This window comes from Rhinatrema bivittatum, chromosome 9 (assembly GCF_901001135.1).
Source record: "Rhinatrema bivittatum chromosome 9, aRhiBiv1.1, whole genome shotgun sequence".
NCBI classification, from domain to species: Eukaryota; Metazoa; Chordata; class Amphibia; order Gymnophiona; family Rhinatrematidae; genus Rhinatrema; species Rhinatrema bivittatum.
Genome location: NC_042623.1, coordinates 180,102,072 through 180,115,767, shown reverse-complemented (window position 1 = coordinate 180,115,767; position 13,696 = coordinate 180,102,072). Strand labels below are relative to the sequence as shown.

At 45.0% G+C, this 13,696-nt stretch overlaps 1 protein-coding gene across 1 annotated transcript in view; it reads left to right on the top strand.

The window, feature by feature from the left end:
• The window catches only part of VWA5B2 (von Willebrand factor A domain containing 5B2), a 453,973-nt gene that overhangs the window by 50,828 nt on the left and 389,449 nt on the right, over positions 1-13,696 (top strand). The window contains exons 11-12 of the mRNA XM_029617330.1: positions 869-937; positions 5,093-5,185. Of these exons, the coding sequence (XP_029473190.1) occupies positions 869-937; positions 5,093-5,185 (162 nt within the window). The remainder of the gene's footprint in view (positions 1-868; positions 938-5,092; positions 5,186-13,696) is intronic.

The following is a 13,696-nucleotide window of genomic DNA, read 5'->3' as shown; positions in this document are numbered from 1 at the left end:
TCCATGTGCCCCCTAGTCCTTCTATTATCTATTAGTTTTAAATGTGCATGGGGCACATTTAAAACTAATCAGAGAACATTCTTTTTCACTCAACGCACAATAAAGCTCTGGAATTTGTTGCCAGAGGATGTGGTTAATGCAGTTAGTATAGCTGTGTTTAAAAAAGGTTTGCATAAGTTCTTGGAGGAGAAGTCTATTTACTGCTATTAATCAAGCTGACTTAGGGAATGGCCTCTGCTATTACTGGCATCAGTAGCCTGGGATCTTCTTAGTGTTTGGATAATTGCCAGGTACTTGTGGCCTGGTTTGGCCTCTGCTGGAAACAGGATGCTGGGCTTGATGGACCCTTGGTCTGACCCAGCATGGAATGTTCTTATGTTCTTATGCCATGTATGTTTGTCTTAATTAGATTGTAAGCTCTACTGAGAAGGGACTGTCTGTAATATGTTTTTGTACAGCGCTGCGTATGGTCAAGTAATGCTCTGAAAGTGATGATTAGTAGTAGTAATTTATTTATTTAATCAAATCTAACAACAAGCCACTTTGTCAGCTAAACACCGTAGGCAAGATACAATTTAGTGTGATATATATAAGACTTCAGAGGCTTACTTGACACTGCACATGCTCAGAAAAGCTTTGAGGGCTTTTCTGCACTATTTGTTAATTGTTAGATATCGTCACCCACTTGTGTGCATGATTATCCTGTCTAAGGAGAACATCCATTACTTATAAGTGGCTCAATTGTATTGGATTGGGGAGGTATGTGCGTGTGCCATGTGGTCCTGAAGTTCTGGAATAAGGAAATTGTTAAATTCTTTAAGGATCACCCTTGTCCCATTATTCCTACTAACCAGGTTTTATCTGATAGATGAATAAAGCATTGAGCAGAACCATGGAAGAAAAGAACAACCTGGAAGCGGAACTGACTGAGAACAAGGTATGAAACCCATTCTACAAACTGCCAGCCTAAACGGAAAAGCTGTCTTACCTCCTTCATAGCAAGTTCTAGATATCTGATTTTTGAGCCTGTGTTTGCTCTTCAGGCTGTGCCGGGCTTGGGGATGCAGTGGGAGTTGTATTTACAATCCTCAGTTTAGATGAAAAAAAAGGAAATCTCAGCCATTCTGAATTTCTTCAATTTGATGCATGCATGTATCCAGAGTTGTGGAGGGAAACCACAAATTGTTGCTAAGCTGGATAGCTTGGGTGAACTCAGTGGACAACTGCACATGAAGGCTGTAATGAATACTTCCTTCCTTGACTTTCCGCTACATCATTCCAGAACACTTGGTCTTCAACCCACATCCATCGGGCGGGGGCAGAAAATTCAGAATTTTAATGACTTCATTATTGATACATATACTATATTGATATATACTATTGATATATATACTATATACAGAACCGTATCCAGCTAGTATTTCTCTACCTCCACCTGTTGGAAGACCTTCTGATGGTTCGGCAGGATTCTTTATTAATTAGTTAGCCTTTGGATTTTCATGTTAGTCAAAAGAAAAAGAGAGGCTACTGTTATAGCTCCTGGGCCATGCTCCTGCCTGCAGGACTGAGAAACGAGCTCTTTTCAAGTTATGCTTACCACCTCATAGAAGAGGATTTGGTTAGAGCTTTCTGGTAAGAAAAATAAAATCTGGTCTTTTCTTATTCTGTATTTGAACAGCTGCTTCTGCTCAGTCTGAAGAAAACTTTGGTCATTAAAAAAAATAAAAATAAATAAATATATATTGAGCAATAAAGCCAGAGCCTACACTTTTTTTTTTTAATTATAATGTATTCTTTATTGATTTTTTCATGACATTTACAAAGTAAAATCACATTTCTTTCACATAATACAAGGAAATTATTATAGCAGCCTTATATTCCAATGGGTATACCGAATAATACAAACTCAAAAACAACATACTGCTATAATTATCTTATAATGTGGGAGCCCTTTAACCAATAAAAATACCCTACTAATCCAAATCTAGAGAGAGGGAAAGATATTCTACTATCTTATTGGGCTAACATTGATGATACCTCGTTTTCCAATTGAACATGACTCTTATCTCTGAGAAAATTTTCCAAATGAGACGGTTGGGAAAAAATAAATTTTTTCCCTTGATAATTAATAAAACATTTACTGGGATACTTTAAAAAAAAAGTTGCCCCAAGTTCTAATGCTCTATTTTTAAGGGCAAGAAACTGTCTTCTCCTGACCTGGGTTGGTCTGGAGACATCAGGAAAAATAAAAACCTTATGCCCACAAAATAAAATATCCTTATTTTTGAAAAACTTTTCCATAACAATCTCTTTATCTCTTTCTGAAATAAGACACAAACATAGTTGCTCTTTTATTTATCAAGTCCAGATTCCTCTAAAAAGGTAGATATTCCTGGCGAACTTCCTCCCTCCTTCCCAGGAACATCTCCCATTTGAGATGGAAAATAATACATTTTAGAAATAGCTGGGACCTTGTTCCATGCTAAAACTTCTTTTACATATTTAGCAAACATCTCAAATGGAGACAATAATCTTGTCAATGGAAAATTTACAATACGCAAATTTTTTATACGCATTAGATTTTCTAAATTTTCCAAATTAGAATGTAAAACAATATTATCAGATATATGCATATTTTCCAACTTTTTTACATTTTCCATTTCCATAGTCACATTCTGAACAGATGTTTCTATGTTGTTCAAACGCTTCCCTTGTTCCTGTATAAGAATCTTATTTTTATTTACTACAGCACCTAAAGAGATATTCATCTGTGATACATTGGAGTCCAATTTAACCATCACCCTCCACAGGTCCCCCATCGTAACATTGGTTGCATCTACGGCTTCAAGCCTGACGCTATCAATGTTAGGTATCAAAGGTCCCACACCTGTTCCTTGCTGTATTAGCTCTGGGCAGGGGGAACATGCAATGTTCAATGGTTGAGAAAAAACGTCAACATCACTTACTATTGCTGACCTTCTGTTGGTTTCTCCTGATGTTTCCAGTGGGGGTTGGAGAGGTGTTGACCCTGTGCCGGGGCTTAGGGAAACTTCCAAAGAATCCCTATCACCATCCCTTTGAGGTGATAACTTGTAAACATGTGCATCCATAGGCCCTGATCCAAACGGGGCTGGAGAGGATGAAACAATTTTAGCCTTTCTTTTTCGCCCCATAAAATTCCAAGAAGTTCAAATCAAACAATCAAAGCGATCAAAGTCGATCTAAGTCGCACGCACGCCCCTTTGGCATGCGCAGCTTAGACGATGCGCCGGCGGCTCGGTGTGCCGCAGTCCCGCGGTCTTTTCAGCACATGGGCGCAGGAGTGATGTCACCGGCAGAGCCGCGCAGCCTGCCTCAGTTCCCTCCGAGGCCGCTCCGAAATCTCCGATAGAGGTGTTTAAAATCATGAGAGGTCTAGAACGGGTAAATGTGAATCGGTTATTTACTCTTTCGGATAATAGAAAGAGTAGGGGGCACTCCATGAAGTTAGCATGGGGCACATTTAAAACTAATCGGAGAAAGTTCTTTTTCACTCAACGCACAATTAAACTCTGGAATTTGTTGCCAGAGGATGTGGTTAGTGCAGTTAGTGTAGCTGGGTTTAAAAAAGGTTTGGATAAGTTCTTGGAGGAGAAGTCCATTACCTGCTATTAAGTTCACTTAGAGAATAGCCACTGCCATTAGCAATGGTTACATGGAATAGACTTAGTTTTTGGGTACTTGCCAGGTTCTTATGGCCTGGATTGGCCACTGTTGGAAACAGGATGCTGGGCTTGATGGACCCTTGGTCTGACCCAGTGTGGCATGTGCTTATAATGCACTTGATGCGTGCCCTGGTGCTGCTCCTTTTCCGGATGTACAGGAATTGGGTGCCTAGGTACAGCCCTGTAATCCATGCTCGGGTCCTGTTCCTTTCCCGGACATCCAGAATGAACGCCTGGTTACAGCCTCGTAACAGGGCACAGGTCCTGCTACTTGGCTGGGCATCCAAGTACAGGCCCATAACGGGAGCGCAGGTCCTTCTCCTTGACTGGACATTCAGGACTCGGGCACCCAGGTCCTGTTCCTTTTCTCGACGTCCAGGACTTGGGTGTTCATTTGCCTACATCCATCAATACCGACCACTTGATTCTCTTGTCTTCTAACATTTTCCAGATTGTTTGCCTGAACATTCGCCCTCCTTTGCCTGACATTCCTTATTCTTTGTTGCCACACGCAAGAGAAAAATCAGCAATACAAGAAAGTGAATATAATCCATTGTTGAAATGGTGGAAATTGCACAGAAGCCTTTCATGAACCATCTGCTACCTATAGCACCTACACAATTATGTCAGGGATAGGGATGGTGCTAAATTTCATATGTAAAAAAACTCCTTAAAAAAGCATTATTTTTTTTTTTCTGGCTGTACACCCTTTGTTTATATTTGAGGTCAAGATATTGAAAATGTTATTCTTCTTTCCAATGTAACTGTAAAGTTGTAAAATGGAGATAGCTTTGTTTCTTTATGTTTCTGTACAAAGTGATAATCCTTTGTAAATTTTTGTTTAAACTGATAAAAATAAAAAAAAAAAAAAAAAAGCATTATTTTTGGGCGTGCGTTACTGCATCCATGGGTAATAGCTAATCGACTCATTTACATGAAATTTAAATGCTATCACTGCTATTTGCTATGAACTGGTTACATGCGTCTTTTGGATGCGCTAATGCTGGTATTGCTTTGGGTGTACGTCTAGTAAGTCCTAAACTTCCATTCAATGCGCATATAGCGGCGCACTGGCCAGAGTGCCCCATATTGCATTGGCCTGCTTCACAGCCATCTGTATTGCCTGTGTTTCTCATCTGTTTATTAACATGGGTTTGAAGGAGTTAAATTTTGGGGTCTGATAAGACAATGAGATAGACTGAATCTAAACTTTTTCAGGTTTTCTTTTGTGCAGTGTACATGTACAGGTTCAATTATTTCTTCTGATTGTCATTTCTTGTTTTCTGTATTCATTTTAATTTGGGTTTGCGCGGGTCACAGCTCCTTTGTTGAATTATATAGGGTTGCTAAAAGAGAATGATATGCCAAACCTTTCTTCCTGTCTGCAGCTGGAGCTCACTGCCCTGAAGTCTGCTCTACAGACCCAGGAGAAGGAGAACAAGTGCTTGCTGGATCGCTTAGCAGCCCAGGAGCATCAGCAGGTACCTACTGCTTGACTACAGGACTAGCAGAGTCTTCCATGCTAGTACCAAGCCCCTATCATTGAGGATTCATAAAAAGCCTGTGAGGAAGTCAGTTGGTCTGCTAGATGACCAAGGAGTAAAAAGGGGACTCAGGGAGAGCAAAGAAATAGAAAAAAAATTCATTTAGTTTTTTCTTCCTCCTTTTCTCAAGTAGATATTGGAAATATACCCACATCTGAACATTCTTTAATTTATAATGATTCTGAACAAGTAAAACAGATCTCTGTAATAATTAAAGATGTAACAGATCAAACTGACAAACTAAAGAGTAACAAATCACCAGGACCAGATGGTATCCACCCCAGAACCAAGAAGGAACTCAAACATGAAATTGCCAACCTGTTGCTAATAATCTGAAACCTATCATTTAAAACAGCAACTATACCTGAAGACTTGAGAATTGCCAATGTAACACAGATTTTTAAAAAGAGCTGTAGGGGTGATCTAGGAAACTATAGACTGGTGAAGCTGACATTGGTGCCAGGCAAAATGGTAGAAGCTATTGTTAAAAACAAAATTACTGGCCATATAAATAGGAATGGCTGAATGGGGAAGAATCAACTTGGTTTTAGCAAAGGGAATTCTTGCCTTACAAATCTATTAGATTTTTGTGAAGGTGCAAATAAACTTAAAGATTAAAGTGAGGCAGTTGATTATAGTGGAGATTTTCCCAACCTTTCTGGGTACGGGGGATCCCTTTTCAACATCTAAAAGTTTTAGTGACTTCCATCCTGTCCCCACCAGTCTCGCACACCTCTCCTAGCCCTGCCCACTGGATTATCACCCCCACCAGTTCCTCTTGCTCAAGCTCCTCCCTATCATCTTCTCCCCAGTCCATCTCACCAGTTTTCTAAACCCCCAGTCCCTCCCCACTCCTGCCCAGTCCCATCTCACCAGTTTCTAAACCCCAAGCCCTCCCCACCAGTCTCCCTCTCTCCAGCCTCTCCCTATCAGACACTTTCTCTTCAGTCCCTTCCCAGCAGCCTCTCCCACTCTCTTGCAAGCCCATTCTGACAAATGTCTTTCCCTCACAGCTGTCAACCCATCCAGCCCCTCTCCACAGGGCTGTCTCCTTCTACAAGTATTTCACTTTCCCTCAGACCCTTTCTCTCTCTCAGCAGCCTCTCCCTTTCAGTCTCTCTCTCTCTCCAGCCCCTCTCCACAGGTCTGTCTCCTTCTACAAGTATTTCACTTTCCCTCAGACCCTTTCTCTCTCTCAGCAGCCTATCCCTTTCAGTCTCTCTCTCCAGCCCCTCTCCACAGGTCTGTCTCCTCCTACAAGTATTTCACTTTCCCTCAGACCCTTTCTCTCTCTCAGCAGCCTATCCCTTTCAGTCTCTCTCTCCAGCCCCTCTCCACAGGTCTGTCTCCTTCTACAAGTATTTCACGTTCCCTCAGACTCTTTCTCTCTCTCAGCAGCCTCTCCCTTCAGTCTCTCTCTCTCTCCAGCCCCTCTCCACAGGTCTGTCTCCTTCTACAAGTATTTCACTTTCCCTCAGACCCTTTCTCTCTCTCAGCAGCCTCTCCCTTTCAGTCTCTCTCTCTCTCCAGCCCCTCTCCACAGGTCTGTCTCCTTCTACAAGTATTTCACTTTCCCTCAGACCCTTTCTCTCTCTCTCCAGCCCCTCTCCACAGGTCTGTCTCCTACAAGTATTTCACTTTCCCTCAGACTCTTTCTCTCTCTCAGCAGCCTCTCCCTTTCAGTCTCTCTCTCTCTCCAGCCCCTCTCCACAGGTCTGTCTCCTTCTACAAGTATTTCACTTTCCCTCAGACCCTTTCTCTCTCTCTCTCTCAGCAGCCTCTCCCTTTCAGTCTTGCTCTCTCTCCAGCCCCTCTCCACAGGTCTGTCTCCTTCTACAAGTATTTCACTTTCCCTCAGACCCTTTCTCTCTCTCAGCAGCCTCTCCCTTTCAGTCTCTCTCTCTCTCTCTCTCCAGCCCCTCTCCACAGGTCTGTCTCCTTCTACAAGTATTTCACTTTCCCTCAGACTCTTTCTCTCTCTCAGCAACCTCTCCCTTTCAGTCTCTCTCTCTCTCCAGCCCCTCTCCACAGGTCTGTCTCCTTCTACAAGTATTTCACTTTCCCTCAGACCCTTTCTCTCTCTCAGCAGCCTCTCCCGTTCAGTCTCTCTCTCTCTCTCTCCAGCCCCTCTCCACAGGTCTGTCTCCTTCTACAAGTATTTCACTTTCCCTCAGACTCTTTCTCTCTCTCAGCAACCTCTCCCTTTCAGTCTCTCTCTCTCTCCAGCCCCTCTCCACAGGTCTGTCTCCTTCTACAAGTATTTCACTTTCCCTCAGATCCTTTCTCTCTCTCAGCAGCCTCTCCCGTTCAGTCTCTCTCTCTCTCCAGCCCCTCTTCATTTCAGCATCCCCCAGAAGTCAATGGTGTATCCACACACTTGCAAGCAAAGTTCCTGGGCTGGTGGTGCCACAGGTACTTTAGTATCTGACAGTTATCTGTTCCTCCCACATTCTGCCTTTTTCTTGATTTCTAGTGATCATCTCTCCTTTCCGCCCTTTCCTTCCTGTGGTTCTCTTCCTTTTCCATTACCCCACGGCTCCTTTCCAAGTGCTTGACCCTCCTACCCTCTTCACATGGCTCCTTCTTGAATGCCTTTCCTCCTGCTTTCTACTCCTCTTCCCAACCCCTTCCCTTGCCTCATCCGATGGCCCCTTCCTCAGTTTTGCCTGCCCTTTTTCCCCCTCAAGGCCTCTTTCCAAATGCTTTCCCTCCTGTGCTCTTTCTTCTCTCCCACCTCTACCCCCACCCCCTATGGCCCATTCTTGAGTGAATTTTCCCCGCACCCACTCATGAGTGGTGGCCTCCAGGGCAATGCTACTCATTGCATCTTTTCTTCCTCACTGTCCAGCCATCAGGGCAGTCAGAACTCATGCAGACATGTACAGAGATGCTCCTCAGGATTTCACTGTGCCTTTCTCTGCCTCAGTCATGTGGAGCAGCAGCTTCCTCTGACAGTTATCTGTTCCTTTTCCAGAGGAACAAGCTTATCAGGGGTAGATGTTATAGAGGTGTTCCAGAAATCTAAAAATTCTTCAGGCAAATTACAGGAATTACTGTCTAGTATAGGTATAAGGTTAGATGCCAGGGTCTCAGGATCTAAATGGCCTCGTTTACTGACACTGGTATTATTCCTATTGGAAACTTGCCCAAGAGATTTGTGTATGAGCGATAAGGAGATGAAGTGGTCACTCCAAGGAATTTCAGTAATGGAGACATTAGCTTCGTTTATCTGGAAGCCTGCGGGATTAATAAATACCATAATACCATTAATAAATACCATATCTAAGCAATTGCCTTCCCTACGAGTGGGAGAGGAAATGATTTGCTCCCAGCCACAGGGGAGTAGAGTATCGAACAGTGTTTGGATAGGGGATGAGAATGAGGTCGGGAGGTTGAAGGTTAAAGTCACCTAAAATTATGGTTGTAGCGGGTTTAAGTTGAGATTCAGAATCTATTCACAAAGTGGGGAGGAGTTATAGGCAAGTAGTCCTGGTGGGCAGTAGGTTAAACAAAGATTAATACCTTGAGATTTCAGACATAACAACTGCTATTGAGATGGAACAGAGACATCAACCATAGAGACTTTCAAGTGGGATTTCAAGAAAACAGCTAATCCTCCTCCTCTTTGCCCTTGCCTTGATCTATGAAAGTTTGGTGGGCAGCAGCAGTTAAGTATCGGAATGTCATGGTCCTTGAGCCCAGTTTCAGTAATACATAAATACTCATGTGCTCCAGAAGCAAGAAGGTCGAAAATAGCAGACTCTTTTGATTATAGATTGTGCATTAATAAGTACAAAAATCGGGGCAGTAAATAAAATAAGGGAGTCGTGGTGTTTAAAGCAACGTTAGTGAGGGTTCTAGCATATGGAGGGTGGAAAGGCCAATGAATAGTGCCTACACCATAGCGTCCTTGGCCTGTGATAACTGGGATAGAATAAAGGGCTGGATTAGATGACAGAGTGTACTCACAGTTGTCCATCACCATCATGATAATTTGTTGGTAGACGGGAACGAGATGCGCAGAGAGGGGCAAGTTCCTTTGTCGTGCTCCTTCATGCACGGGACAGGCTCGCGCTATCTGGTGCAGGCGGCTTCAGCATAGACATCTCTCTTACGATACCCTGCGCCCATTGATGATGATAGTGGTAGGCGAGGCGTGAGAGTCTTTGCAGCCAGGAGCAGGGCGGCTGGAATTGCAGGCGGCAGCCAGGGACAGGTCTGGCCTGGCCATTGGAGAGGGCCAGACAGAGTTGCAGCAACAGCGATGGTGATGGTGGCTCCCACATCAGCACCTCTCTTACCTGTTAATTTCCTGCTACACTAGTCCTGCTACACTAGTCCGACCATGACAAATGGGTTATTTCCCTCTTCTAGCAGATAGAGGCAGACAACGCAGATTTTTCTTGTGACATCACAGCCACTACGTACAGGCCGATACAGTAAAGTGCGCTCTGATGGAGCGCACTGTTAGCCCGTGTGTTTTTTGACACGCTATTTTTACCCCTTATACAGTGTCCCTAGTGCCTCCTTTTACCACGGGCCCTAATTTTCATACCTGGGCTTTCTGAATCACGCGCCCAGAAGAGTGTCCTGTGCGTGTGTCGGGAGAGCGGGCGCTCGCCGGCTCTCCTGCTCGTTTTTCTGATAGAGGGTAGTGCTAGCAGTGAGAGTCCAGTATACTGACAAAGCTTCAGATCAGACCCCATTCCTCAACAAATCAACTCTTCAAGTTCAAATAGAATGCTGAGAAGTTTTCCTTGCAACCTAATAAGGAAAAATGAAACAAAGAGACTTAAAGGAAAGAATAAAACAAGAAAAAAAAACCACGATCCTCGACCAAAACGAGAAACAGTCTGAATACACAATCTTGCTTCCCGGGAGGTTCCTGGACTGGAAAGGAAATTAACAGGTAAGGAAATTTCTCCTTCCATCCTGTTCTGCTACACCAGTCCAACTATGACAAGTGGGAAGTATTAAATCTGGCGCTCTTCGGCCGACAGGGCCACAGACTAGGCAAAGCTCTTAAGGAGGTCATACAGGGCATCTGACAAGAAAACTGCCATGGATTCCATCCTGGTAACCTTCTCGCTCTCCAGGAACTGTTGGATCCAATGCAGGAGGACTCAGACCACAAGTTTCGAGATGATAGAAATCTGCATCGTTGTCGCCAGAGTGACGAACAAACTCCTCTGCAGGGGCTGCATCTTCTGTTCTGGGGGTCCTTTAAAGATGTATCTCCCCCTCATCCGGGATAGTGGTATGCCTGGTCACCATTGTGACCAAGGCATCCACCACTGGTACCATGAAAAAACTTTCTGTAGCACAGCCGGAGGTAGGGGATACAGGCATTGCAGGAAGTTAATGCCATTCAGGCCTGACTCTGGGGACTCCAACTCTGTCACTATAATCTCCTCAGGAGTGGAAAGGCAGTAGTGGTCTTATGCTTCCCTTTTATTTATTTATTTATTTATTTATTTAAAACATTTTATATACCGGCATTAGTTGTGGACATCATGTCGGTTTACAGTAAACAGGTTAAGCTTGGAAATTACATTTTAACAGGGACCCTTTGATGATGGAGTCCCACCCTGGAGGCTTCAATTTCTCCAACCAGAGGCACAATACAACTGTTTGATGAGGAAAACCTAATCTCATTCCAGTGAAAGTGACGAATGACTGAATTGTCTTCAGGGGCCAGTCATCTCCCCCCTTTTCTAAGGATGCCAATCTCTCTGTGACCCTGGGCTGCGCCTCCCAGGGTCCTTGCAGGAAGGTCTCAGAGCCTCAAAGGCCTGCTGTGTCCTCTTGGCCGGCACCATAGGGAAAGGGAGTGCCCTGGTGGTAGACCCCCGAGACCCTTCCCCTGGGGCACGCAAGGGCACAAAAGGTACCCTTGAGTCGAGGCAGAATTGCCACAACCAACAGGCATACCTGGACAAAGCAGAGATCCAGTTGGAGCGTCACCTATAACAGCCCTCGTTCCTTTTGGGTGGAGCCTTTGGGTGCTGGGGCTGGCAGGTCTTAGGTGGGATCTCTGCTGATGGCACAAGCAGAGGTCCTTGGATAGCAGGGTCAGAGGCCAGATGAGTCCAAGGTCCAGGTGATGGTCAGAGGCAGGGTGGCAGTTAACCATGTCTGAAGCAGGCAGAGGTTAGTGGCAGGTAGTGGTCAAGGCATATCCAAGATCAGGCCGAGGTCAAACCAGGTATCCATCCGAGTGGAGAGAGGGGGCAGATAGGCAGGGCAGGCAGGCAAGGTGAAGAATGAGGACAATATGGAAATAAATGAGGACTGAAGACAAGATGCTGGAAGCAACATGCTCTACTGAGGAATAGGGAGACCTGTTGCTGAGACGTCAAATGCAGCAGCGAGTGAGCCCTTTATAGAGCTTTGGCCATGATATCAATTGGCACTACGTGGCTTTTCCTGTCACTGGCCCTTTAAAAAGGCTGAGGTCCGGCCTGCGCATGCCTAAGAAGCCTTACAGCCATCTTTATTTCCTACGGCTCTCTCCAAGACTACCTACATCCTTTCATACCTGGATGGTAGGGCTTTGTCTTGGGCATCTACCTTGTGGGAATGCAAGGACCCCCATTTTGCAGGACATAGAAGGATTTATGGACTTATTTAAATTCATTTTGATGACCCTGCTCAAACTTCTGTTGCTGGTTCTGCTTTGGTTGAATTGAAGCAAGGCAACAGATCATTGGCTGAATTTGCCATAGAGTTTAAAACTCTTGCGGCAGAACTCTGCTGGGACCCCAAATGTCTCAAGACTCTCTTTTTCAGAGGCCCTGGATAACCGTTTAAAGGATGAGCTGGCTGCTCGTGAAACACCTAACTCGCCGGACGGATTAGTAGCCTTGGCCACGCGGATTGATCACACGGCTTCAGGACAAGGTGAAGGAACTCCAGCCCAAGGTGTTACCTAGGTTGAAACAGGCTAGTGCTATACCTGCAACCTCGGATGGTTCCAGTAATCCCTGCTGCTGATAAAGATGAACCGATGCAACTTGGTCATGGACATTTGGAAGAGGCGCGGCCTTTGCATGTACTGTGGTCAGCCTGGCCACGATGTCCCTACATGTTCCATTCGTCCGGAAAACGGACGGGCCTAAGTCCTGCAGGAGGACTGTTCTTAGGCCTCACTACACCCTCTCCTTCGCTCTCTCTCCCAGTCTCCTTGACCTACGGACCAGTCACGGTTTCAGACTCCTGCCCTGGTGGATTCAGAAAGCAGGAGGCAACTTCATTCTCAGACGTCTAGTGGAATACTTGAGGATTCCCCTCATCAAGTTGAAAGATCCACTACTCTTATCCTCCATTCATGAGAGCCCTTACCGGGTGACATGACTTGCCAAACCATACCAGTTACTCTCCGCACTGGAGCTCTCCATACGGAATCGCTCTCCTTCTTTGTACTGAAAGGGCTATGCACCCTATCGTCCTGGGGTTACCCTGGTTGCAAGTGCACCAACCCTAATTTGACTGGGCATCCTTGGATCTCTCCCGCTGGGGCCCAGAATGTCATGGGAGGTGCCTTAATGATATCTCACCTATCATTTGCATGCCTACGACTCCAGTGATGCCAGGACTGCTGCCCCAATATGCATCCTTCGGGGATGTATTTTCCAAAGAAGCGGCTGATATTCTTCCTCCACATAGGCCCTATGACTGTGCCATAAGACTGAAGCCCAAAGCTGAGCCACCGAAAGGACGGGTGTACCCCCTCTCAGCTAAAGAGAATAAAGCTATGTCTGAATACATTGAAGAAAATCTCCAGAAGGGCTTTATCAGACCATCAAAGTCGCCAGCCGGCGCAGGCTTTTTCTTTGTGGGGAAGAAGGATGGTACCCTATGTCCATATATCGATTACGAGGTCTAAACGATCAAAGACAGTTACCCCTTACCGTTAATCTCGGAGCTGTTTGACCGGCTGCAAGGGGCCAAGATATTTTCAGAGCTCGACCTGAAGGGGGCCTACAACCTCATTCGCATTTGGAGCGGCGATGAATGGAAAACGGCCTTCAACACGTGAGACGGCCACTTCGAGTATCTAGTAATGCCGTTCGGGTTGTGCAATGCACCCGCCATTTTCCAAAATATGATGAACGACATCTTGCGGGATCTGCTGTGTAAGAATGTTGTGATTTACCTGGACGACATATTAATTTTCTCCCAGGATTTGGACACCCACATTGCAGATGTCAAGCAAGTACTCCACCGTCTTCGCGAACACTGGCTGTACGCCAAACTCTCTAAGTGTGAATTTCACAAAGACTCAGTGCCTTTTCTAGGCTACATAGTGTCGAAAGAAGGCTTCCAAATGGACCCTCACAAATTTGAAAGTATCAAGAATTGGTCCCAACCTACCAGCCTGAAGGCTTAAGGAGATTCCTGGGGTTTACCAACTATTATCGAAGCTTTATAAAGAACTATTCTTCTTTA